The sequence below is a fragment of the Gouania willdenowi genome, chromosome 9, assembly GCF_900634775.1.
Source record: "Gouania willdenowi chromosome 9, fGouWil2.1, whole genome shotgun sequence".
Classification (NCBI taxonomy): Eukaryota; Metazoa; Chordata; class Actinopteri; order Blenniiformes; family Gobiesocidae; genus Gouania; species Gouania willdenowi.
This window is the reverse complement of record NC_041052.1, coordinates 30,713,325-30,741,158: the sequence shown is the minus strand read 5'-3', so window position 1 is coordinate 30,741,158 and position 27,834 is coordinate 30,713,325. Positions and strand designations below refer to the sequence as shown.

Sequence of the window (27,834 nt, the reverse complement as noted above, 5' to 3'; positions counted from 1 at the left end):
AGACTATGTGTCCTTGTTGTTCTCACTATTCATTTCTTTGATTATTTATCGTCTATTTTAGTGGCTCCTTTTCTTAAAACATCTATCTTTCTTTTTATTTTCTTTGCATCTTGCAACAATAGTTGTCTCTTAATTTCGTAGTAGTTTGTGTATAATGATATTCTATTCTACTCTATTTATTTTCTACTCACCTCAAAACTTATCCTATGTTAATGCATGATATAACTGTTAATGTAAAATACCCCTGTTATACCTACACAATCTAGATCTGATTTATAAATACAGAATCAAATGCTTGATATTTAAAAATAGAAAATGATGTCAAGCTAATTCCAGGAAGTTTATTTTGTCTTCTTTTGTGAAATATATGTTAAGGTTTTGTTTCTTCAGACAACTTTTTGTCAGAACATTTTAACTCCTAACATGTTTCGACTGTCAACTGCCAGTCTCCCTCAGAGGTGACTGCTTCGATGTACCCCAATGACTTATTTCATAAAAAAAGCATCAAAGCATCTTCGGATGGCTTTCATGTGTCCTTATGATGTCAAGCTGCCGAGTTGAAGTCCTGGGTTCTTTCGGTGGGGAGTTTGCATGTTCTCCCCGCGCTCATTCGTTTTATTATTAGTTTCCTCCCGGATACGCGGTGTTAAAAACCGAGCGTCCCTGCTGGCGGTCACGTGACACGCAGTGAAGAGGCGGAGCGACCGTGTGGTGTCGGCGTGTATTTTTACCCTGTGTCTGTAGACTAACTAACCAATTAACAAACAAACAAATGTCTGTGGCTCGTCTGTGACTGTGCGTGTTTGTCCGGACTGAGCTTCGTTATGGCTCACCTCACCCAGAATCCTGCCGACAGAGAGCGGTGAGTCCCGCTGCTAACGTGGCTAAAGCTAACCGTGGTCGGAGCCAAGTCCCGTCCAGCTTCCGAGATTTTAAGGAAAACTTTGCTTATTTTTAAACACAGTGGGACAAATATTCCTATTTATGTCACATGGTTTTTAAGTGAGGAGCCACTTGTTTGTTCGGGTTACATTTTAATACATTTTATATAACTGTAATAGCAATAAACGTGTTTGTTTCTCACAGTTGGTTGTTCTTCAAACAGGCTGATCATTAAACCTAATTAGTAATGCAGCCAAACTAAGTAGCACCGTTTGATTTGAGCACTTTTATTGATGGTTTTATATTAAATCGCTCCTCGGATTTAATGGAAATTATTCCTAAAAGCAGATTGTAGATGTATTTAAAAAAATTTTAACGTGACGTGTATCAATCCGCTCTGCAGCCTTCTTTTTTTCTTCTTCTTCTTCTTCTTCTTCTCTGCTTTAAAGTGAAACGTGTCGTTTTTAACACGATTTAAGGCCAATGTTAGCATTTCCAGCAGAAAATGTTTTTTTTAATGCGGAAATAAAACGTTTCAAAGAGCAACATGTTTTAGGAAACGATAATTCAAACTTTGTGGAGAACATTTAATAGCGACACCTGCTGGCAGGAAAGTGTTTTATAACAGAATACTGTATATACCTCTGCTCTGTAATGAAATAAAAGTGGAAATGTTTAAAGAAGAATAAGTCTTATTTTGTGTTATAAAAAAAAGTGAGACGTTTCCCCTTCTGCCTTTCAATGACACATAATCACACTCTGATAACGATGAATATTCATTCCCACACTAATGATGATGACGAATGTGTGAGAACTTTTGAGCAGAAGTGATTAAAATGTAACCCGAGGATCTGTTGACTCGTGTGTTCTCTGCAGGTTCATCTGTGTCTACCCCGTCTACATCAACAGTAAGAAGACTCTGGCTGAGGGACGGAGGATCCCCTCAGAGAAGGTGAGCTGGCTCCTCCCACACAGACCTTTATTTCACGTAGGGATGGGCAATATAGACTAAAATAAAAATATGCGGATAATTTCTGGTATTTATCACGATAATGATAAAGATTGCAATAAATTAAAACTATAAATAAATAAAACAATTCCCATCCCATAAAGTGTAAACAGGTTCCTTACAAACACAAATACATTTGAATACATCAACACATTAAAAAAGGCTACAATAGCTGCTAACTCAGAGTTCATGGGCTGATATTTATGGCATATATTAGTGCATGTGGATCACTTTATTAGTGTTAAAGGGATAGTTCGCCTATTTAAGACATGACGTTGTATGCAATCCTCACCAGCACTATAGTGCATACACATTGTCTCACTCAGTGGTCACCTCCCTGGTCCGAGTTCTGGCCGCTTGAAGTTGTTCAAGAAAGTAGTCCCGGTTACTCTAATACACTCTAATAGCAAGAGAAAGTAAAACGTACCTACATTAACAATATATTAGACCTCTTTTCACGTGATTTCCACTGGAATCTAAACATCAGATTGTTTACCGTACAGTACTGCCTTAACTGTATGTGACTTCAAGCACACTTATAAACACGATGATACCAACACACGTTACAGACAATAACAGCAATAGTGAGGCATCATATATTGTTGTGTTATATAGAGACTTCAATTCATTAGTAAAGACATTTGCAGATTTTCTCACCAAATAGTCGATTGTTGTCGATGCTATCATTGCCCCGGTTAGCTCAGTGTAGCCTAAACACTGACGTTAGCTTCAAAATCAAGGTGTCGTATGCAACATCAAGTGAGTAAATAGAGCTTACCCGTGGTACTGGTACAGCAGCAGTATTCAAAATGCGTTTTTTGCTGTTTCCTCGGCTGGGGATGTAATCGTCCTCGCTGAAGTGAGCACTGCACACACGAAAATCCTTTGTACTGGATATTTTCGCTCCCGCAGAATAGCCGATGGCAACCAGCCAAAGCTGTCTCATAGTTATATCAGAAACTGGAAAACGATGGAAGCTGAATGGTGATCCCGGCACATTTTTGTGGTCACAACCTGGGATTTTACAAGTTCGTACCATTGTTAATGTACGTACGTTTTACTTTCTCTTGCTTCGGTCTTCCGTCGTTGCTATTAGAGTTTGTAAACCCTATTATCGGAACATGCGCGCTGACGTTGGCGGCAGCGCGGATTGATGGAAACGGAAGAGAAAATAGTGCCGATTAAAACTGGAGGTATGAATTTTTTTTGTGGGCGGTTTTGTGATGTAAATGAATCAAGCTTTCAAACGCATATATTTTTTTCTATTAAAAACGCACAGTTTTGTGGCCCCGGAAACTAACCGGGACGACTTTCTTGAACAACTTCAAGCGGCCAGAACTCGGACCAGGGAGGTGACCACTGAGACCAATGTGTATGCGCTATAGTGCTGGTGAGGATTGCATACAACGTCATGTCTTAAATAGGTGAACTATCCCTTTAATGTATGTAATTCATTTATTTCCTCACTCACAATGAAATTATTTTATTATAAAAAGCACATGAAAAGCAAAAATAACTCCATTAATGGTTTTACTGCTGCTAAATCTTGTTTCATTTATCTTATATTTATCAACCATAACTTTATGTAACTCATTATAACTCTGATTTATAAACCAGATCAAGCTGATGAAATAATCATTCAGTATATTTAGGTGTAATAATCACAATAGTTACATTAGTCTAATGGGACCAGCTTTGTCTTGTGAACTCATGAAATCTAATTTAAAAATATTACGTTTCACAAGTTGGGACGGATGAGTAGTGACATTAGTATTTATTTCACACAACGTGTCACATATTTAGCTTTTATCTTTCCATAAAAGTGTTAAATCTGACCATAAACAAATCAATGGCTCTCTGTGATTTGATGACAGTAAGACATGTTCTTTTTACTTGGTCTATTCCTTTTATGGAGTGGTTAGCATTAGCTCTTAGCCCAGTCTGTGTGTCGGTGGGTTAGCTTAGCTTAGTTAGCTTTAGTTGAGTTTCCAGTTCATAATCGATGCTGCAGGTTCATCTCTGTCCCCGTGTTTGTGGAACTTTGGGTGGATCTGATGGAGGAACTTGGACTGGTTCACTTTGTAGGATGGTTATCTGGTTTTAACCAAGTAGCGGTCCATGATGCATCGCAGCCCGGCAGCTTCAGGTTGCCGTGACAAGCACCGCTGTCTGTGGGTGGGTGTGTGTGTGGGAGGCTGAGGGGTGGAAGCGGCGGTGGTGCACACCATGGAGGCTCCGCAGTAGAGCTGAAGTGACTTATTATTCTCCAGAGAATAATAAGTTGTTGACGACCAACTTGTGGGCAATTTTGTCCTCTGGAACAAGGTTTTTAGGGGCATTCTTGGCTAAATTGAAGGAGGAAATGGCCCGTGGCCCTCGCTAATTTCCGACATGGGCATTTATCGTTTCTATCGTGGGATGAGATATTCTTACTGGTGAGAATGTTTTTGTTCACGATTTATCGTCTCACACTGCCCCTCACTCTGCTCTTTAATCAGACTCTCCATTCACATCGTGGCTGTACGGGCCAAATAAACAAAACAGGCTCCTCCCACACACGGTTCTTAAGATGAACAGGATTAGAACCAACTAAGCTCTGACAATAGCACTGAACAAAACCATGGTTCTTTTGGCCAAAAAAGGGTAATAGAGACGATGACTCAGCTTTCAGAGTCGTAGACTCGGCTTAGGTTAAAAAAAGGTTTGGTTACCCAAAACTGAAAAATAGTGTACATTTCAAATTTATAAAAATAGGCCCTTTTTAGGGAACACAAAGTGGGTTAACAATTTAAAGCTGTTCTGCAGTAGTGAAGGTTGAATCAGCCTTGAAAGCTGGTGTTACTAATTTTTACATGTGTTCCAACTTTTCTTGGTTACTTCCAACCTCCTCTGTCGGAACACACTGTGGTACCAGACCCTCATGAGCACTAGCTGAACAGTATTGTTCATGGATTCATGATTTCTTTTTCAACTCAAATTGCTTATTTGTTCTATGCTTTTATTGCCATGAAACAATAAACTGAATCATTTTCAGTAACAAAACTGGAAAAAGTGTGGTGTTCTAAAATCTTTGACCGGTAGTGTATATATATATAAAAAAAAAATACATCGTAGTTGTAGTTTATGGTTTCCATGATGAAGAAATTTGTGAAACAAATGTTGCTACAGTTTGTTGTTGATTTATTTGTTAGTTTATTATAGGCTTTACACCGATCGGATCGATCGATATTTTGCATTTTATGCAATTATTGTGATTGACTGTAATGTCTTGATTCGCCGATCAATGACGTAATTGTCGTGATGAAACTTCCTGTAGGTGCTCCCATTGCATTGTTTTATTTATCTCATTTACACCGAAGAGTTGTTTGTTTTATGCGAAGCGGCTTTTTTCACACATTTGTGCACAAAGGTGAAAACTTATGCACAAACGGCAAAAATGTTGATTCGTTGGATCGAAGCGACTGAGTGTTCAATAAAGAATGGGCCAGTAAATACTTTTTTACTGAAGTCCGGTCAAACGCTGTGTTGACTATTTGCAAAGAAATCGTAGCAGTTTTAAAGGAATACTACATCTAACGTCACATTTCCTCCAAGCATGCTAATTATGCTAATAACCAGTCAACGCAAGAATGCATGGCTACCGCTCAGAGCTTGGCAGCTAGTTTGCAGACTCAGAAAAACACCTTTATACATCAAACTGCCATCCAATAATCAAGCACAAAGGCAAGTTACAGTATTTACTGGCATTCAAATTAGCAAAAAACAGCAAGCCTTTCTCTGAAAGGGGGTTTCTCAAAGAGTGCATGGTAGAGACCGCACGTATCTTGTGTCCTGAGAGCAAGAAGCCGTGTTGAGCTAATCAACGAAGACTTAGCTAGCAAGCTAAACAAAAAAGTGGAGTCATTTACATTATATTCCTTGGCACTGGACGAAAGTAATAACATGGACACTGCTCAGCTCATAATTTTTATCAGAGGGATTAATGACAATTTTGAGATATCGGAGTTTTTGACAATGGAGTCCCTAAAGGGGACAACGCAGGGAGAGCACTTGTATGGCAGCATGTCGGGGGTCATCGAGAGGCACAAGCTACCTTGGAGTACACTCGCCAACATTACCACAGATGGATCCCCAAATCTGACCGGAAAAAACATTGGCCTGCTCAAAAGAATCCAGGACACGGTGAAATAGGACAACCCTGAGAAGCAGGTTGTTTTCCTACACTGCATAATCCAAGAAGTCCTGTGTAAATACGTATTGCAGCTTGACCACGTGGTGAAACCAGTTGTAATACTAGTTAACTTTATTTGAGCAAGGGGACTTCAGCATCGTCAGTTTATTTAGTTTTTTGAAGAAACTGATGCCGATCACCAGGACTTACTTTACCACTCCAATGTCCGCTGGTTAAGTCTGGGGAAAGTATGTCAATGACTGTGGGAGCTCAAACAGGATATTCTCATTTTTGGAGCTACTTGAGAAAGCTGACTATTTTCCTGAGCTGAGTGACACAGATTGGCTTTGTGATTTTGCTTTTGCTGTGGACATACTGACACACATGAATGAGCTGAACGTTAAGCTACAAGGGAAAGACCAACGTCACAGCCATCAAAACCAAGCTTGCTTTATTCTCAAAACAAATGTCAAACAACTCATTTGCTCATTTCCCCACACTGGCTACGTTGAAAGAGGCCCCTCGACATGTGAAAAAATACAAGAAATCACTGGACAACCTGCATAAGGAATTCTGCTGTCGGTTCTCTGATTTTGACAAAATTGACCAGTCACTTCAGCTGGTGTCATCTCCCTTCACACAAAACCCTGAAACTGCTCCACTGGAGTTGCAGTTGGAACTGATTGATCTCGAGTGCGACACCATCTTAAAAGTAAATTAGATGTCTGCATCGGGTGCTGACCCGGCCCTTCTGTCAATTTTTAAAAGTCTATGTAGCTCCTGAGCCAAAAAGTTTGCCCCCCCCGGCCTAGCTGAACACACATTCTGTGTAGGCCCTCCAGAGAAAATACAGGCACCTGAGAGGTCTCGCACTCAAGTGCGCCCCCTGCTGTTAATAGGCTCAGACTATCCACACCTCATCACTCCAGTGTCTCCCGTGCGCCTGCATCACAGGGAGCGTAAATCCATATCCATGTTGATATAAAAGCTCTGCCTCGTGGTCTCGATAAACACATCAAAGCAATCACTAGATGCCTCTGAGGAAGACTGACAGTTGGCAGTCGAAACATGTAAGGAGATCAAATTAAACCTTGTGAATGAACTTGCTGGAATTACTTTGAGATTTTATTATTTACCCCTATTACCAACAAAAGTACCGAAAATTACTTGAGTATCAATACCGATTTACAGGTATTGATTCAGGTGTGTGTGTGTTCAGGCCGTGGAGAATCCGTCCTGCGCTGAGATCAAAGACGTGCTGACGGCGGCGGGGATGAACGTCTATGTGGAGGTAACATCCATGATTTCATTGGTTTGATGGATTTTTTGGATGCTGACCTTCAAATGTACGTTTGACCTTCAGAACAAAATCCATCCCAGAGAGTGGAACAGAGATGTGACCTTCAGAGGGCGGGTCCGCGTGCAGCTGAAGAACACGGACGGCGCCTTGTGTCAGGACAAGTTCACATCACGTAAGTACTGCCATGTCAGTCTGTCTGTGAGCCCCGCCCTCCATCTGTGAGCCCCACCCTCTGTCACTACTCGATCCTTTCAACGCACGTCTACATCCGGTCAGCCTATTTTACGGCAGTTCATACAGATTATTTTATAGATTGGGTTGACTGTCACCATGGCGACAGTGACAGCATAAGCAATAGAGGATTTTGATTTTCCATCACTTGAGTTTGGTTATATTGGGTTTGGTTTAAAATTAAGAATGAAAGTTAAAAATATATATTGTTGTACCTAAGCCTATTTTAGTTTTGGCTTTTTTAAATTATTCATTAATGCAGATATTTATTTAAAAAACAAATGAGTTAAAATAATGTTTTTGTTTATGTGGATAATTATTTTTCAAACAATGATTTACTACTTTATTTACATCAAATACACCAATTCACAATACCGCCAATTCCAATCTTTAGTTTTTATGTTAGCCTGCAGATATGGATTTAAGTGTCTGGTTGGATAAATGAAACTGAAATAATGCACCAAACGTCCATTTTTATTACAGTTTTTATTATTTTACCAATTTTATGTATGTTATTTTCTATCCGTATATTATTATAACTTGTATTTAATTAAAGTATTATTTTGCTGCTGGTACAGACGAAGGGTGGGTAATTACACAAATTGGTAAATGAAGCGTTTGTTCCCCCAGGGGGAACTGTTAACCTACAATAAGGGACTCGTCTTATGGTGGTTTGTTAAATTAACAATTAAAACAACACAAAAACTGTTACATATTTAAATGTGTACTATTAAAATATCATACCCCAGGAGCTCTGTCGTAAGGATTGCGTGTGATGGAAGTGACGTAGTCTACGCGCATGCATTGAAATGATCTGAAACATCAGGCACTGACAGTCGTCCTCGTGTGTGTGTGTGTCCCCCTCAGGTAGGGATGTGATGCTCTACGTGGCTGAGATGATTCCACGTCTAAAGACTCGCACGGTGAAGAGCGGAGCAGGAGGAGACAGCAGCGCTCAGCAGAGCGAGGGAGGAAAGAAAAGCAAGAAGAAGAAGAAGTAGAAATGCAGACGTTTATTTTTAGGAGCTGAACTTTGGAGCTTTTTTTTGGGACATTTAAGGAGTGTTTGTGTTCAAATGTGAAGCTCGGATCAATAAAAGCTTTGTGATGCACAATAATCTTTATACTGCTGATGATGTTATAGCACAGACATTAATCAGCTGCTTTTCAAATGTACAGTTGTGTGCTCAGAGTGTGTATCTCTTGTTTCCAGTGTGTGTTCCAGCATTGTTGTTGGCTCAGTTGTTGTCGTTTGTTCCTCTCAGAGAGTGACAGCTCTGTGTGGACCAGCTGCTGGAACCGCTGAAACACACACACACACACACACACACACACACGTTAGTCCTGATCATAGTGTGTGTGTACCAGGGTTGGGTGTAATTACATAATACAATTGTCTTAATTTATCCATGTTCAAGTACAACTTAATTATGGTTATGGTGACATTCTTTCCAATTACAATTACATTTATTTTTTCCCCTGAAAGAAATGAATTTCTCAATTACTAAAGTTCAAATTCAATTCATCACAATTACTGAGCATTTAATAAATAAGCCCATAAAACATAACCTTCCTCTTGTGTTAGCTTTCCGTTAGCATCGCTTATGGTAACAGGTCAGTTTGACCATTTCTTAAATCAGCTCTAAAATACACGAAAAATATCTATCATCCAGTTTGTTTCATCTCTTGGTTACCTTGTTGAGCTTTGTTCTCAGAAAAAAACTCCAAAATATTAAAATTTTTATGCATTACTATTGTCTGACCTCCAAAATTTGGGTGTTTCTCATTTTTTGTGCCTTGCTGCATTTTCACCACAGTTTAAGTGTGATCATATTTGAACAATTTTTAGGGTTATGATACGATTACAACAGCAACAGATTTTTTTTTCAAATAAAATTGTAATTAATTATCAACTACACAATTATAATTGACACCAACCCTGGTGTCAATTATAATTGACACTAATCCTGGTGTCTACACACTGTGTGTGTGTTTACCTTGACAGCAGCTTCTTGCTCCTCCTGGACTCTCAGGCTCAGTTTGCTGTTGAATGCTGTGGTATCTGAGGACGAGCTGACCCACAAACACACACACATTAATATGAGGAAAATGTGTGTGTGTCAGTGTGTGTTTGTTTACCCATGCTGTGCGTTAGATTTCATCTCCATGGCGACACTCTCAGCATCCTGGTGTGAGCCGACCTGTGTGACATCACAGGTCAGCTGACCGGCGTGTGTGAGCAGCTGCTCCATCAGAGACGACAGTGAGGTCACAAACTCCTCCCCTCGACCTCGCACACAATCCTGCACACACACGCACACACACACACACTTTCAGACAGGGTTCAAAGTGAGCCGGAGCTGATGATTGGTCAATCCATTCCTACCTGTAGTTCCAGGTGAATCCTGCAAATGGCGTCCTCCGCCTGTTGCTGTCTGCGCAGCTCAACGCTGTTCAGTGATTGGAGCTTATCAGCGTTTAGAAAAGGTTGAAGGTCACGGAGCACCTTAGCCTCAACACACACACACAATCCGTTTAATTGTTTTCATTATGTCATTCCAGATCTATTAAAGATCTATCTTTACATATCTATAATTACAGATCCATCATCACAAATGTGTCCATCACAGATCTGTCATTACATATCTATTGTCATGATGTAAAATTACAGATCTATCATTACAGATGTATTAATCACAGATGTATCAATACAGATCTATAGTCACAGATCTATCATCATAGATATTTTACCACAGATCTATCATCATAGACGATTTACCACAGATCTATCATCATAGATATTTTACCACCGATGTGTCCATCACAGATCTATCATCACAGATCTATCATTAACATGTGGAATAAGAGCTTTTATCTCTTGTTTCACAGACTTTGTGTAATATTTCTCATTGTTGATGATCTCTATTACCTTCTCTCTCTCACTGACTGTCAGTGCTTCCTCCAGCCTCTGATTGGCTTCGCCCACAGCCTCTTGAAGCTCCGCCTCCATCTTTCGCTCTTGGTTTCCGATCAAAACTGAAGGCAATGATTGGAGCAGCTCGTCCAATGAAGAGAGCTGCTTGACCAGCTCTACAAACACACAACAGACACTTTGGTAAATGGTAAATGGACTTGATTTTATATAGCGCTTTATCACCACACTGAAGCAGTCTCAAAGCGCTTTACATATCAGCTCATTCACCCAATCACTCTCACATTCACACACGAATGGGACAGGACTGCCATGCAAGGCGCTAGTCGACCACTGGGAGCAACTTAGGGTTCAGTGTCTTGCCCAAGGACACTTCGACACATAGTCAGGTACTGGGATCAAACCCCCAACCTCTCGATCAGAAGACGACCCACTACCACCTGAGCCACGGTCGCCCGTATTATTCCAACCAAGCTCTTAAAATCTATGTTTTTGTGTCTTTCTAATAAAATTGATCAGAAGAAGGATCCATAGAGGAACTTCTCTACGATTTGGATCACAGCAACGTGGTGAAGGGTGTGGCCTTGTGTGTGTGGTGTGAGAAGCTTTACACACACATTGATTGTTTACCTGCTCTGCTGCTGATCTCACACTGGCTGCCTCTTTCCTGGTATCCCAGCAGAATTTGCTGCATGCTCTCAACCCATTGGTCCGCAGAGCCGGGAAGTAGCTGCAGGACGCTGTGATGCCCACGAAGTTCAAAATAAAAGTCCTGACACACACACACACTTGTATTAGTTGTTTGCACATCATTTCATACTAGTATAGGGATAATCATTTCTATTATTGTGTGTGTGTGTGTAACCTCGCCAGTCTGCAGCAGGGTGTCGTTGGTGCTCCACAGCAGAGTGTTCAGGACTGACCTGAAGGAGCTGAAACACACACAAACACTTTATAAAAACACTTCAAAGCTTCTCATGCATCATCATCACCGACACAACTCACCTAGAACCAGAATCTGGACTGGACCCAAATATGTGGTACTTCTTGTTGGCCCTGATGGACCTGCTGATTGCCCTCACTCTGTCACACACACACACACACACACACACACACACACACACACACTAGGTAGTTAATATCACATATCCCTGTCCTCTGTTACAGACATAAAATATATGCATCTCCTCTTTTTTCTGACGGTTTGTGCAGTTACCGTTTCATATTCCTTCCAAACATGTTGTGTCTCTAACAGAAATCTTTGTGTTCTACGTGTTACAGACAGTAAATGTTCTACTTCCTCTGAGAGAGAAGGAACTTCATACAGAGACCAGTCCCAAATGTTTGTTAGCTTAGCATGTAGCCACCAGTCCCACGTGTTTGGTTAGCTTAGAATGTAGCCACCAGTCCCATATGTTTGGTTTAGCATAGAACATAGCCACCAGTCCCATATGTTTGGATTAGCTTAGCACATAGCCACCAGTCCAATATGTTTGGTTAGCTTAGCATATAGCTATCAGTCCTACGACGTTTGTTGTTAGCTTAGCACGTAACAACCAGTCACATATGTTTAGGTTAGCTTAGCATGTAGCTATCAGTCCCAGATGTTTCTTGTTAGCTTAGCATGTAACAACCAGTCCCAGATGTTTCTTGTTAGCTTAGCATGTAGCAACCAGTCCCATATGTTTGGGTCTCTATAATAGACATGTTTTCTGTAAACCTAGTGAACATCTGATATTATTTGCTAATGTTTTCCAACTTGTGACATTCAAGTCACTTTTTAAAGATGGAAGATAAAAGATAGAGAGTTCCATGTTGTCTAGAATGCGGTATTGTGGGTAAGGGGGCGGGGCTAAGTCATCAGCTCTACTTATGGGGTTGATATAAAAAAGGAAAATGCATGTCCTAACAAATATTATGGACCATAGCCTGCTGGGCTGAGAGTGCATGAGATGTGCACATGTACCTCTTTGAGCACACAGACGTGGTGACTTTCTGTGGAGGTTGGACGGCGCTGGTACTGGCCTGGCTCCGTGCAGACTTCTTCTTAAAACTGACCCTATGACACAGACACAAACAGGCTCACTTTGGATCATCTTCACCAAGACAGACACTCAGTCTCAGCCAGCTTTGGGGTCAATTATAATTGTAATCGAGTAATTGGTAATTAATTAGAATTATGATGTAATAATTATTGCAATTGTAATTTAAAAAAAATATTGCTATTGAGTTCAGATAATTTAATTTGTAATTGTAGTTGGGATGGAAATTCAAATGAATTTAAATGCAAACCTGTGTTTAATTGATTCTACAGTTCTATGTCTTAAACATACATAGTTAACAATTATTAAAATATGGTTAATATCAATTTTTCTCACTACCTGTTAGTTGTCTTCAGGATAATTTTATTGTTTTAAAATACATTTAAATAGGGGTATACAGAGAGAAACCCACACCAAAAATAATAATAACAATAAGGTAACTGACCCGTTATCATAAGAGATGCTAACAGAAAGCTAACACAAGAGGATGGTTACGTTTAATAAGAGTTATTTATTTCAGGCATAGTAATTGGGATTAATTGTAATTCAACTTTAGTAATTGGGATTAATTGTAATTCAACTTTAGTAATTGGGATTAATTGTAATTCAACTTTAGTAATTGGGATTAATTGCAATTCAACTTTAGTAATTGAGAATGTAATTGTAGTTGACTTTCAGGGGAAAATAATAATTGTAAATTTTGATGTAATTAGAAAAAATGGTGGGTCAAAGTAATCATAATTGAGTCGTAATTGAACTCAACCCTGGCTCACAGACCTGCTCTGAGACTTCCTGTGTGGCTTTAGAGGTTCTGACGCGGCCACAAAGTCCAGGTACTGACAGCGTGTGTTCAGCTTTGACACCAGTGACGACAGCAGAGAGATGGTCTGAGCTGGAGACATCTACACACACACACAAACACAGATGGACAGACACGGTTAGACAGACAGATGGACAGACACGGTTAGACAGACAGAGAATCAGACAGTGTTCTTACCTGTGTGTCCTCTATGCTCCTCCTCAGATCCTCCAACAGTCTGCTGATCTCTGACTGCTGCTGGTTGCTACAGGCGACCTGTGGGACGACGTAGGCCGTGTTGTAAATATCATACTAACGTACCACTCATACGAGGTGTGATGTCTAAATGAGTATGTAGTGCGTTCACATTAGATAGTATAGAAAGATTGAGTAGGTGAGAAATACCTAGATGTATACTATATGGGGACATTTTAGTGTGACTAGTGTGCACGGTGGAGAGACTAGTCATACTCAACCATCCATTGATGCAGTGGAATGTAAAATGTAAAATGGTCCTGGGACCGGCTTCAAGCTAAAAATCAAACCTTCCCTTTTCAAAATAAAACATCTTTTCTTGTCTTCTATTTTGTTTTTATTTTAACTCTTTGTAAATAGTGCTCTTGTTTTGAAGTTAACAGGAAGTAAAATCAGTATTTGTCTGTTATTGTGTTTGTCTTTGGAGTTATTTTGTGTATTTCTGGAGTAATTTTGAGTATTTTTCAGTCCTTGTGTGTATTTGTCAATTATTTTGTGTATTTTTTATTCATTTTGTGCATTTTTTTCTTATTGTCATTTTGCATATTTTTGTGTATTTTTCTGTTATTTTGTGTGCTTTTGGGTTGTTTTTGAAATGTCACACTATCTATTACACAAACTAAGATATACTAACCATACTCAACCGCTGACCCATAATGCATTGCGACCAATCACTGTGATCATGTCCCCTTTTCAAAATAAAAGCATCTCTTCTTGTCTCCCATTAGTTTTTAACAATTTTGTAAATAGGGCTCTTGTTTTGAAGTTAAGAGAAAGTTTAGTCAGTAGCACAATGGAGAGTCTCTGAAAATGTGTGAATAAAATGTGTATACATGAGTTTTGTGGATCAAATGAGCACATATTGATATTTTACTTGCTTTCAGAACTTTCAAAGGTGGAAAATCAATGGAGATATTTAAATTCAGTGTTACAAGCTCCAAGCAAAAAGTGAGACACACACACACACACACCTTTGTTGTGATGAGGATGTTTGTGCTGCGCATCATTTTCTGGATCTTCTCGGTGAACATCAGCTCTGACTCTTGACCAGCGAGCTTCTCCTTCAGAGGAGCCGACGCCTCCTTCACCTGCACAAAGGTCAAAAGTTACAGCAGGAAATCTTCAGTGATGCTCAGATAAAGAACCAACGCTGACTACCTCCTTCAGAGTGGGAGACATGAAGGCCTCCAGCTCAGAGTAGATGTTCTCCTCAGCGTCCTCCATCCGTTGGTTCTCCTCTTGCAGCTCCATGTGGAGCTGCTTCAGCTCCTCAGGAGAGCAGTCTCCTCCCTCACTGAATAGCCTGCAAGAGGAGGCACACATGTGGACCAATCAGCATCCTGTGTGTGTGTGTGTGTGTGTGTGTGTGTGTGTGATCTGAAAATATGCTCATCAAAGATTATCCTGAACATTGACCACACTGAGCAGCTGGTGTTAGAGACAGACTGGTCATCGTGTTATCCTGTGTTTTTTCATGTTTTGTGTTCTCTTGTGTGTTTTCTTGTGTTGTGGCTCTGGTGGATGTAAACACTGAGCTGATCCACAACAGGAAATGGTGTGACTAAGTGAGTCATGTTCCCACCTGAAGGACTTGAGCAGCTTAGAGATTTCTGTGCGTTCCTTTCCCAGCCTGGCACTAACTGTCTGTCTGAAGCGGTTGTAACTGCGCTGAGTATCAGTGGCATGTTGGTCCACAATGTCCTGTAGGGCGGCCTGTATGTCCTGCAGACTACACACACACACACACACACACACACACACAATGACACAGTAACACTTAATTCACGTCCTTCATGGGCTCAGTGATGTTGGGAAGCTCCACCCCCAGCGCTGCTCTTACCGCTTGATGCTATTGGCTGAGAGCGTGTCCTGCTCAAGCTCACTCACGGCTCTTTTCAACTGCTGGTTCTTGGTGCCAATGGAGGCCTGGAGGTGTGTGAGCTTCTTGCTGCAGGAGGTCAGGATGTTGGCCACGCTCTGACGGTGACGTGCTACTTGCCGCCTGTGGAGCCGCAGCTCGTCTGCACACATACACACATACGATCACTTAACACTGAGTGTGTGTACTGCACGTGTGCGTACGTGCGTGCATGTGTGTGTGTGTGTGTTACCCAGGCGGGGCTGGTACACTTGGCTCTTGATGTGCTGCAGGTCCAGTTTCTGCAGGTAAAGCTGTTCCTCTGATTGTGCTGCCTCCCTCCTCTCCGTCACCGTGGTAACAGCTGATTGGAGAACGGACAGGAAGTGTTGCTCCAGATTCTCTAAGAACTGAAGCCGAAACCTGAAGGAGCCACAGAAACAACAGTCTGTGTGTGTGCGTGTGTGTGTCTGTGTCTGTGTGTGTGTGTGTGTGTGTGTGTGTGTGTGTGTGTGTGTGTGTGTGTGTGTGTGTGTGTGTGTGTGTGTGTGTGTACCTGTCTAGTGTGTGTGAGAGCAGATCTTCAGGAAACAGGCTCAGGTGTGGTTCAGGCAGGTTGTGGGCAGGGCTTCTAAAGGCGGGGCCAGAATAGACCACACCCCTTGATGTAGTAAAGGTCACTTCAGTGCTGATGTCACAGAGCTTGATCAGGGCAGACACACACACACAGTTATGTTCAGGTACAAAAAGAAGCTGTTCGTATTTTATGAATCAATTACTTGTTTCACCTCCAGCACCCAATCCTGAGAGTCCTGGGCGGGGCTCTGACTGCTGATTGGCTCGTCCAAGGTTGTCTTGGTTGGTTTCATCAGAAAGTCTTCACTTTCTGTACAGTAAACAAACAAAGAAATAAAAGCTCATTTCGGGCGTGTCCTCAGAAGCTGGATTTCCTCTTCTCTCTCTAACTTCATGATTAACCCTGTGTGCTGTACTACGACGCTGGTTAACTTCTTACAGGGCTAGATCACCATGGTAACTGATGCTTAACAGCTAACCTGGTGGGGACCAGGTAAAGGGTTGGATAAGATCTGATCGTGTATAACGGTGTTTTATAGATTTTAATTCTTTATATTTTTAAATAATTATTCCTCAATTGTGACTGATGTTGCTCTACACCAGGGGTGTCAAACTCATTTTAGTTCAATGGCCAAATACGGACCCAGTACGATGGTTTTAGGCAGGAAAACAAACAATTCCAACATTAATGTGCCCAAGTTGGCACTTCCAGTAATAAATCAGTCATAAAGTACGGAAGGCATCAACAATGTCTAAGCAATATGTGACAGACACTTAAATGTCCTTTGATTTACTTATTTTTTTTACCAAATTTTATTTAATTTGGGCAGATTTTATGAAATAATTTGAGAAAAATTGCAGGATTTGAGTTCTTTCAAACTGAATTAGTTTGTAATTTACAAACTGTCATTTCCACTTTCTTCTGCGGGCCAAATCGGATGCTCTGAATAGTTTGACACTCCACACAGTTTCTCTGTTTGTGATTGGTCTGATGCTGCAAGCTCCGCCCCTTTTATGTGAGCGCGCACGAAGCCAGGCTGAAATCACCTGGGTTATGTGAACGTGTTGTTAACTTGCTTTGTACAGCTGCTCTGTGACGAAGAATGTTTGGTTAGGTGAAGCTAACGGAGGATATACAGATCCAGGATATATTGATCCAGCTTCAGAATACAGGCCCTTCGTTGTTAGGCTGTGTTTGGTTCTGATGTCAGTGCGTTTGCTGTTTGTGTCTCTTTTTAGTCAGGACTATGAATGCATGAAAGAAAAAAAGAATGAATGAATGAAACACAAACGTCTCACACTGACCTCGATCCAAACAGTTGGAGAACGAGAGCTGGAGCTTCTGTAAGTCTTCTGAACTCTGAGGAGGAAGAACAACAATCTAAATATCTTCTCTCTCACTGTGTGTGTGTGTGTGTGTGTGTGTGTGTGTGTGTGTGTGTGTGTGTGTGTGTGTGTGTGTATGTGTGTGTGTGTGTGTCTGTGTGTGTGTGTGTGTGTGTGTGTGTGTGTGTGTGTGTGTGTGTGTGTGTTACCGGTCGGTATGTGTCTCTGAGGTGGAAGAAGGAGCCGATGTTGCTGCTGTAGATCTGAAGTTCGTCCATGAGCAGAGATGGGAGACGATCAATCAGCTGCCACTGGTCAGGAACACACTGTTTGTGACTGCACACACACACACACACAGCTTTTGGTATACATGATGGCGAGGTGGAGGTGGAGTCTGTGTACCAGTGACTCCTCCCTCTGACAGACAGTGGGAGGAGAATATGCAACAGCGACCTCCTTCTGACAGAAAATGGGAGGCTTCCAACAGGCAATGGGAGGAGTTTGAGTAAAAGCGACTCCTCCCTCCGACAGGCAGTGGGAGGAATCTATGTACCAGCAGTGGGAGGAGTCCTACCTGAGCTTCACCTCCTTCAAGAAGTGTGCTATGTTATCCAACGCAACCCTCAAAGTGTCCCCGGTGCTCTGCTGACGGACTTCCTCCATCAACTCCTCCAAACGCTTCTCGTACTCCTACCACAGCAGCAGAGCTTCATTAACATCACACAGACATCAGCAAGGCTTTGTGACCACGTGTGTTGTGCGCGAGCGTCACCTGGAGGTGTCGATGCTTAGAACGCCTCAGCTTGTCCACGTCTCTCTGAAGCACCTCCTCCCTTCTCTTCAGCTGGCAGCAGTGCGTCTCCCATAGTAACGCCATCCCCCGCATCACCGCCAGAACATGGTTGCTCAGGTGGCTAGCGTGTCGAACATCAGTGTCGCTGCGTACCTGAGGACCAGTGAGTCACACTGATGAGAACAGGGAGGAGTCTGAAGGTCTGAACCACATTTAAAGGACATACTTTTAAAGCAGCCAATCGCTCCTCATCTTCACTCTGACGCCGTCCAATCAGAGGGAGGAGCTGTGACCTCACCATGTCACTCACTTCCTCGTCAGGGAGCTGCAGAGCTAGGAGCGCCACCTACAGGGGAACCAGGTGAACCACAGCTTTACAACACACACATAAACACACACACACACACACACACACACACACTACGAAGCTGGCTAATGTCTTACGGGGCTAAATCACCATGGTAACTTTGGCTGCACAACTAACGTGGTTCTTTTCATTTACCAATCACATCCTATAGGAAATATAGAGATTTTTATCTGATGCACTGAGAAGTAAAATAAGTAAAATAAGTCAGCTGATAAAGCCTATATGCATTGGACGCTTTCAGACCGATAAATTCATTTGTTTATTTATTCATGTAATCTGGGGTGATGTAAAGAGCCTCAGTCCTGTAAGATAATATAAAATATTCCACCTGAGTTATATGAACGCAGTATACGCATTACCTCGGACAAGGTAATAGTGAAAGTGAAACTGATCAGAGGGTCTGTTTATTCTCCATTTATAATTTCACTAGTTTAAGCATTAGCACTCATCAATTCCTGCATTAATTATTTGCTGCTTTTACTGCAGCAACAGTGTTGTTTTTGGTCAGAATTATGGATTTTATTTCTTCATATTTTTGAAGAATTATTCCTCAAATATGACGTAAGTTGCTCTTCTATATATTTCCTCCGTGTTTGTGATTGGTCTGACGCTGTAATATCTACCTCTGTCACAAAAGCGCACACGTAGCCAGGCCGAAATTACCTCGCTTTATTTAGCGTGTTGTAATCAAGATTCGTAGAACGGCTCCTGTCTGACTGAGAATGTTTGGTTAGGTGAAGCCTGCTAACGGAGATAAATTCAGGATATAATTATCTAGCTTCGTAGTACATGCCCATAGGGGCCCGTGAGTTTACCTTGGAGAGCTCCGCCTCTGCCTGCAGGTCCTGCCACGCCTCCTCACACTTACAGCGAAGGAGATGGAGATGCTCATTGTGCATGAGATCTGAACACACATACATAAATTAAAACAAACATGTATTAACACACAAACGCACACGTATATTAACACACACACACCTATCTGCTGATTGATGGCTGTCAGCCGGTTGAACCAATCAGCGACCAGCGTTGTGGAGCATGTGGGCGGGACCAGGGAGCTGAAACACACAGAGCAAATCGGATTGGATGAGCGTATGAGGAGCTGACAGGTGATTGGACAGTGTGTGTGTGTGTGTGTGTGTGTACCTGATGCTGCTGATGATGTCACGGCGCTGTTGGCTCAGGTGTGTGAGCTCAGTGAGCTGATGATGCTGCTCCTGGTTTATGCTGAACTTGCTCCTGAACTTCTTTACCTCCTCCTTTGCTTGGCTCTGCCTCCAGCAGTACAGATGCTCCTCCCACAGCAGATGGAGCTGAGCCTCCTTCTGCAGGTTGTCCTCCTGTAGCCGCAGCACCAGGCAAGCTACGCTACGGCGGTTAGCGAGCAGAGACTGGTTCACCCTCTGAGACACACACACACACACACGCACACACCACATGAACCAAGTGTGGATAGTTCCCCCTCCAGTCCAATAGGTGGACAGGACAAGCACCCCGGTCGAGTGAAGCTTTTATTTTTAGAGCTCCCCCTGCTGACTGGCTGCAATATATGTCATAAACCACGCCTCCTCAATGTTAACAGATGGAATGTGGGTCAAACTGTAAAGTTAAAATACTCGTAACCAAATTTTTTTCCAAACCCAAACTCTGCTAAGATCATTAGTTATTATCACCCTATATTGTGTTCAAGTGCTCATTTTTCTGTGAAGTTTGTTTTAAATAAGTTATGTTTGGTTGAAAAATGAGATTTTACGTCATATATGACGATGATTGACAGCCATGGATCTTGCGTAGCTCTCTTTGTGAATAGCAGTTACGTCGTAAGGGAAAGCCGAGACGCCATTTAAATAGATATTTGAGTTGAGATATATTGTGGTTTGTACTAACCTCCAATAGTGGTCTGTGTTCCGCCATCTTCAAATCACATGATTAACTTCAGCCACCAGAGCATGTAGGCGCACTCTTTATGTTTAAGGGGAGTAAATGTCTCTTAGGAGAGCTCTTCATCTCGGCTTCATTATCTACTACCAAACCACAGAGTTGAAACTGTCCCACCCTGTGGTCATAGATTCATTTTCGGTTCACAACTATTTTTGTCATTTTTCGGTAAACAAAAGAGGTTGACATAAACATCTTTAACTTTTCCTGGTTTTGTTAGAGCAACCAAAAGCAACACAATTTGTCATCTAGATTGAAAAAGCTGCTAAATTATCTAAAAAGGAGGGTGAATGCTTCACGTCAATAGAAAACAATGAAATGTTTACAGGCAGTGGGGCTATGTGATATCATCAATCATGTGATTTCAAGATGGTGGAACACAGGTTATAAAACCATAAAGTAGTCCCATTTTTAATAGTTAATAAAATGAATACGGTGCATAATAATGTGTTTTGTTAGACATAGATCTTCTAACAAGTATATTTCAAAGGTTTTAGGTTCGTTTTGGATCTAATCGTTCTCAATGAACCGACATCATCTATGAATCAAATTGGCGACAATGAATCGTGATTCGAATCAAATCGTTGTTAAAACAAATGACACAATGTGTAGAAGTAGCCTAGGGCAGAGATCTTTAAATACTTGTGTAACCCGTGTATGTTTATACTTTAACACACGCACAGACACACACACACACTGCTGTTACCATGGCCTCGGCGTGGATCAGTCTGTGCACATCAGGCAGTGGCATCAGGCCAACGTCTACCAGCAGGTCGCAGAACTTCTTCAGAACACGGGCAATCTGAGTGAGAGTGTGAAAAGGTGTGAGTGTGTGTGTTTGTGTGTGTGTGTGTGAGGATGACTTCATCATGAAGATTAAAAGTTTGGACCTGAGCCGTTTGTTGTCTCTCACAGTCTCTGAGTTTGATTTTCAGCTCCACAATGTTCTCCTTTGTCACATTCGCCTCCTGCTCCACCTGCTGCCAGAGAGGACCAGCCTACACACACACACACATTTTAACACACGCACACGCACACGCACACGCACACGCACACGCACACGCACACACACACACACACACACACACACACACACACACACACACACACACACACATTTACCTCTGTGTTGTCGTGCTGCAGACCTTCCATGCTGACCTTCAAAGTTTCCAGTCTGTGGTCCCTGTCCTGCAGAGAGGTCAGCAACTGCAAACAGATGGTCCTAACCTCATCCTTATAAACCTGTGAGGACACCAAGAGTAAGTCACACACCGTCAGAAATCTGACATGTGCATGGTTGGTGTCTGTTCTTGTGCGTACATACCGAGGTAATGTGACTCAGCTCCTCGTTCAGATGATTTAGAGCTTCTTCATGTTGTCCTTGTTTCTTCTCCGTTAGACGTTCGATGATGTCGGACCTCAGACCAGCTTTCACTGAGGGTCAAAGAGGGGCTGTGATTGGCTGTTTCTGTGTGTGTGTGTGTGTGTGCGTGTAACTGTGTTGTTACGCACCCACGGTGTCAGGGAGCTGACTGACATCCTGAGTGACATCATCTTCATCCAGCTGCTGCAGCCCCCTGCTGAGAGAAAAACACCAGTTTACGTGTGTGTGTGTGTGTGCGTGTGTGTCAGTCCATTTGTCTACCTCAGACAACGGTTTAATTTTGTGCGACCCCTAATAAACACAATGTTTTGTGTTGTAAATGTCATCCTAACGTACAACTCATACTAAGTGTGACATATAAATGAGTATACAGTGCGTTCACATTAAATAGTATGAAAAGATTGAGTAGGTGAGAAATACCTGGATGTATACTATATTTTTAAGTGTGCACGGTCCCATGATGCATTGTAAGTGGAATGTAAAATGGTCCTAGGACCAGCTTCAAGATAAAAATCAAACATCCCCTGTTCAAAATAAAAGCATCTCGTCTTGTCTTTTATTACTTTTTTAACTGTTTTCTAAATAGAGCTTTTGTTTTAAAATGAACAGGAAAATTTGTCAGTAGCACAATGGAGTCATTTTGTGTATTTTTCGGTTCTTGTGTATTTTTGCTGTCCTTTTGTCTTATTTCTTGATAATTTTGTCTATACTTGTGTATTTTTGTGGTCCTTTAGTGTATTTTCCCATCATTTTGTGTATTTTTGTTATTTTGTGCATCTTTGGAGTGATTTTGTAGATTTTCTGAGTCATTTTGAGCATTTTTCTTATATCATTTTGCATATTTTTCTGTCTTTGTGTATTTTTCTCTTATTTTGTATGCTTTTGGGCAGTGCTCAAAATATCATACTATGTACTACTATTACTAAGTCATACTCAACCGCCCCACGATGCATTGCGTTTTTCAACTGTTTTGTAAATAGGGCTCTGGTTTTGAGGTTAACAGGAAGTTTATTCAGTAGCACAATGTGTATTAAATGTGAATGAAATGTGTATACGTGAGTTTTATGGATGAAATGAGCACACGATATTCTACTTGGTCACTTTCTCACTTAAAATGTTTTCAGAACTTTCAAATGTTGAGAATCAACTGATATTTAGCCTCAGTGTGCTTCAGGTTTTCTTGTAGGTTCCAAATGCATCTTGGGAAACTTGGAAGTATACTTTTGTGGGAACACTCATCATTCTATAATCATACGTATAGTATATAGTAGACAGTATATACTCATTGAGTTTGTAATGTGTAGTAGAACACAGCCTCAGTGTTGTCTCCTGTATTAAAGCTCTGACTGGTCATGTGATTCTAAGACTGACATGAATGGTATTGGTCATGTGACCGTCAGATTGTGTGTCTCTGCTCTACCTGCTGGTTGTGCTGCAGTATGTGCTGCTGTCCTCAGCAGACACACACGCCGTTCTGGTGTTTTTTTGTCCAGACGTCATAGAGAGTGACATTCCAGCCTGAAACACAACCAAACATCCCATAATTATCTCACATACCTAAACTAAATAACCAACAAGTAACTAATACAGGACTTATTCATACATTTGTTTGCATTATCTGTCATTTTGTATGTTTTTTAATGATTAATTTGTGTATTATGTTGGATTTTGTATTCCTCCCAACAACTTGAATTGTCAATAATTTCAATTTTGTAAACGAAGTTGAAATATGTCAGAAATAATATCGAAATATGTCGAGAATAAAACCGGAATTTTGAGAATTAAGTGGAAATATTGAGAATAAAATTAAAATATGTCGAGATTAAAGTTGAAATATGTCGAAAATAAAGTCAAAATATGTCTATATTAAAGTCCAAATTTTGAAAACGAACTTAAAATACAACATCATGATAACATAGGTAATAAAATCAAATCTACGGAAGCAGACGAGGGCCAATTCACCATATATGACAACAAACAACAGACTGTGCCCGTGTATCGATGAAAGCGTTAAACTATACTTCAAAAATGGGTTTAACAACAAAGAGATTCTTTCTCTTTTAGCTCATAAACGCAGCGTTGTAATCTCTTTAAGGATTTTGAAGAGAAATTGGCAAAAACTGAATATGTTTAGGAGGAAAAACCAGTGAAGTTTGGAAAAGGTTGAGCATTTAGTCCGTCTATGGCTATTAATTCGCTGTACGGAAACAGATTAAGGCCAGTTTGGATGGAGACTGTTGTCCTATATGGTGAACTGGCCTTTGGCTATTTTTGACATTTCAACTTTAATCTCGTCTTTTCAACTTCAATCTTGACATTTCAACTTTCTCCATCAAAATTAGCCCTAATCCGCTTCCCCATAGAACACTTGTCTGAATAATTTACACCTCTACATATTATTCAAAAAGAGAAAAAGAAAAAGTATAGAAAAGGCATTTAAATTTGATAGAGAAGTGGCAAAAATAAGATTAATGTAGCAAAAATACATAAGGAGCAAAAATGTGGCAAGAAAAAGTTATGAAAATAGGTTAAAATAAGACAAGTTAATCACAATTACTGAGCTTGAAATAAATAACCTAATAAATGTTAACCTTGCCTAAATTTTAGCCCTACGTTTGGAACATGTTCTACCACAAATTATTTCTGCAGATCGAACCGGCTTTATAAAAAACAGATACTCCTTTTTCAACATTTGTAGATTATTCAATATCATTTTTGGCCCTCCCAGTTCCACAACCCCTCAATTAATCATGTCAATGGACGCCGTAAAGACATTTGACAGACCTTTTTTATGCAATGGAAAAACTAAAATTGGGTTGCCAGTTTATAAATTGGATTAAACTACTTTACACTGCTCCCTTAGTTTTAGCTTGCACAGATGGGCTACACTCAAACCATTCTCCATTTTGCGTGGTTCGAGACAGGGATGTCCTCTCTTGCCTTTGCTATTTGCACTGGTTCTTGAGCCTTTGGCAATACCAATCAGACAAGATGAGGCAATAACTGGTATATTTCAGGAAGGTCTTGAACAAAAAGTATCTTTATATGCAGACGATACGATCCTATATGTTTCTGAGCTGGACACCTCAATTCCTGTTGTCCTCTCTAACCTTGATGTATTTGGCAGTATTTAAGGATACAAAATAAATCTTCAGAAAAGTGCAATTTTCCCTGTAAACTTCTGAGCCCAGAACTACCCTCTGAATTTAATTATCTTTCAAGGTTACTAAAGACAAGTTCACCTGAAAGAGAGTGTTAAATACTGGTCATGTCTAAATGTATCAGTAGCTGGTAAAATTAATACTGTTAAGATGAATGTGCTCACCAAATTCAGTTATCTTTTACAGTGCATTCCGATCTTCATTCCCAACTCTTTTTTCAAAAAATTGGACAGTATTATCTCTGGCTTTATTTGGGATCAAAAACCACCACGCTTGAGCAAAGTCTACCTACAACGACCAAAGGAGATGGGCAGTATGGCCCTCCCAAACTTTCAACTGTATTATTGGGCGGCTAATATCCGTTCCAAAGTTCACTGGCTTAATGAAGATCTGGGCGCTGATGCCCCCTCATTGTGCATCCTTAGGACGCGGTCCTGTAGTTGTTCCTCCTTGGCTGACTTAGTCTACTCTTCACTCTCAGCTGACTCTTCTCCGTTTACCAAGAACAAACAGCTGTTTGCTACTCTTATAATCTGGAAACAGATGCATAAACGCTATGGGTGCCATACTCTTTTGTTTAAAGCTCCAATCCATGCAAACCATATATTTCCCCCATCTCTTGAAAGTAAGGCTTTTTTAATCTGAAACACAATTTATTTATTTTTTTTACAACAATTTACACTAACTTTTCCAATATTTAAAGATCTGTGACTTTGTTCTTAAGCAGTCTAATACATTATCTTCTCTCCCTCCACAGTAAGACTTTGACAACCTGTTTTCAACTTTTTAGACATTTAAAGGGATTACCTCAATAATCTATAACACATTATCATCTTTACATAACCCAACTCTTAACATTATCAAGAACAAGTGGGAGAACGACCTGGGAGAAGAGCTATCAGATGAGAACTGGCATAAAATCTTAAAACGGGTCCATACTTCATCAGTTTGTGCCAGACATGGCTTGTTGCAATGAAAAATAGTACACAGAGCTCACTGGTCAAAAGATAGATTATTAAGATGGTTTCCCAACTCTGATCCAAACTGTGATCGGTGCAAAATAACAGAAGGGACATGTTTCCACACACTCTAGAGCTGTCCCAAACTGGTTCTTTTTTGGACGCATGTTATTGAGACGCTCTCGGGTTCCTTAGGGTTTACTGTAGATCCACACCCAGTAACAGCACTGTTTGGAATCATGCCGAACCCTCATCCCTTAGACAAATACCAACAGGATTTTGGAAGTACCCCTGACGGCAGTCCGCAGTTTGGGACGGAGCTCAACGCTGCTCAACATCGGCATGCCATTGGCTTTTAGTCCGCAGTTCGGGGCGAGCTCAATGTGGCATGCTATTGTGCTGTGTGATTCATATACAGTTAAAAATAAATAATAAATAATTTTATATGTTGCATAATTCTATAGGCATACAAAATAGTTATGGGTTAGGGTTAGAGTAAGTCTGAACGCGATTAGTTTATTGAATGTTGAGCACCACCCCTGACTGCAGGCTGCAGTGAGGGGCTTCTCGAATTTTGTGGCCTACTGAACAACTCTCGCTCGCGGACTCATTTTATTGAACTGGAAAAGTGCACTACCCCCATCACACTCACAGTGGATTAAAGACATTCTTCATTTCATGAGAATGGAAAAGATTAGACACACTTTGAAAGGTAGATCTAATAGGTTCTTTGAAATTTGGCAACCTTTTCTTAGTTATGCGGAAGATAAAATTGGAAATAAACATTTGATAAGCTGTGCCACACCACTGAAATGTCATATTGTACTTACAGTGCTACTCGGTAGCAGGTGGAGTTATAACAATTGTGTATAACAGAAATGTACATTTATGTAACTAATATTGAGATGTTTTTTATTGTCCTCGTTATGTTCTATTTTATTTTTTGCTTTTTTATTTTTTTATCTTTTTTATTATGTTACGCTAAATGTATGACTACTACAATGTTATTTTTTGTATTATATGAAAATCTTCATAAATAAAGTGTTCGAAAAAAAATGTCATGAAAATATTTTTTGGAAAACTTAAAAAACTCTGAACAAATGCGTAAAACACTAACTCTGAGGACACTTTTTGAATTGTGGGAGAAAACCCACGCAAGCACGAGGAGAACATGCAAAATCCACACAGAAAGGGCTCAAGTGTCCATGACTTGAACCCTGGAACCCTGCTTACCTCTACGCCACCGTGGTCACAAAACTGCAACAAAATGAGTCAATTCTAACTAAATGTTAAATGTTCCAATGAACAGATTTAAATCCAAAGACCTTTACAATATCACCTCATTCACACAGGATTATCACTGAGTATTAAATACATGATGTACTACAATATAAAACATGCAGAATTTACTCACTTGATTCAGGAATATCACAGAATTAGTCTTCAAAGTTTACAACGTTAGTAGAAACTCACTACTGTTGTGTAGATTCCGTGGAGGTTCGAGCATAGCCTGTGTTACCATGGCTACCTGTCAACAGAGATGTTCTACAACGTTTCGACCGATGAATACACGTCACTTCCGGGTCACGTCGGCGACAGCTTGGTGAAAACAAACCTTCAGAATATTGATACATTGTTTGTTGCTAATTAAAGATCATAAGGTGAACACTAACGTCCTGTAGCTTTGAGCAATTCACTGACTGAGAGCAGCAGACGACAGAATCACGTGTGGGAAAAAACAACTTCACTTCCGGTTTACATTCCGACCAAAATAATCGGTCCTTTTCCCACTAAAAGTAGAGTGACGTTCCAACCTTCGAAATACATCCTATTTTTTATTACACGAACAAT

The 27,834-nt window shown here is 40.7% G+C and overlaps 2 protein-coding genes across 8 annotated transcripts; one reads left to right on the top strand and one right to left on the bottom strand.

The window, feature by feature from the left end:
- The first annotated feature begins 643 nt into the window (after window positions 1-643).
- srp19 (signal recognition particle 19) lies at window positions 644-8,711 on the top strand. 2 transcript variants are annotated; one of them, XM_028457987.1, is made up of 5 exons: window positions 644-862; window positions 1,759-1,834; window positions 7,282-7,353; window positions 7,426-7,538; window positions 8,465-8,711. In XM_028457987.1, the coding sequence occupies exons 1-5, from the start codon at window positions 825-827 to the stop codon at window positions 8,592-8,594; spliced, it is 429 nt and encodes a 142-aa protein (XP_028313788.1). In that variant the 5' UTR covers window positions 644-824; the 3' UTR covers window positions 8,595-8,711. The 2 variants fall into 2 exon arrangements, with proteins under 2 accessions (XP_028313788.1, XP_028313787.1); XM_028457986.1 differs by having other exon boundaries at window positions 649-862; window positions 7,426-7,534; window positions 8,461-8,711.
- On the bottom strand, window positions 8,615-27,720 carry ccdc180 (coiled-coil domain containing 180). 6 transcript variants are annotated; one of them, XM_028457984.1, is made up of 33 exons: window positions 27,398-27,720; window positions 23,284-23,381; window positions 21,992-22,059; window positions 21,804-21,913; window positions 21,602-21,721; window positions 21,370-21,477; window positions 21,186-21,281; window positions 19,688-19,944; window positions 19,520-19,599; window positions 19,357-19,445; window positions 18,401-18,520; window positions 18,154-18,327; window positions 17,956-18,071; window positions 17,591-17,717; window positions 17,361-17,415; window positions 16,259-16,365; window positions 16,036-16,181; window positions 15,733-15,902; window positions 15,462-15,642; window positions 15,204-15,350; window positions 14,780-14,924; window positions 14,593-14,709; window positions 13,565-13,642; window positions 13,345-13,469; window positions 12,492-12,584; window positions 11,531-11,608; window positions 11,391-11,457; window positions 11,156-11,297; window positions 10,523-10,683; window positions 9,980-10,099; window positions 9,733-9,896; window positions 9,591-9,666; window positions 8,615-8,895 (listed from the first exon to the last, which is right to left on the bottom strand). In XM_028457984.1, the coding sequence occupies exons 2-33, from the start codon at window positions 23,373-23,375 to the stop codon at window positions 8,761-8,763; spliced, it is 3,864 nt and encodes a 1,287-aa protein (XP_028313785.1). In that variant the 5' UTR covers window positions 23,376-23,381; window positions 27,398-27,720; the 3' UTR covers window positions 8,615-8,760. The 6 variants fall into 6 exon arrangements, with proteins under 6 accessions (XP_028313785.1, XP_028313782.1, XP_028313780.1 ...); XM_028457981.1 differs by lacking the exon at window positions 27,398-27,720 and adding an exon at window positions 27,217-27,264 and having other exon boundaries at window positions 9,980-10,105; XM_028457979.1 differs by having other exon boundaries at window positions 8,616-8,895; window positions 9,980-10,105.
- Between the last annotated feature and the right edge of the window lie 114 nt (window positions 27,721-27,834).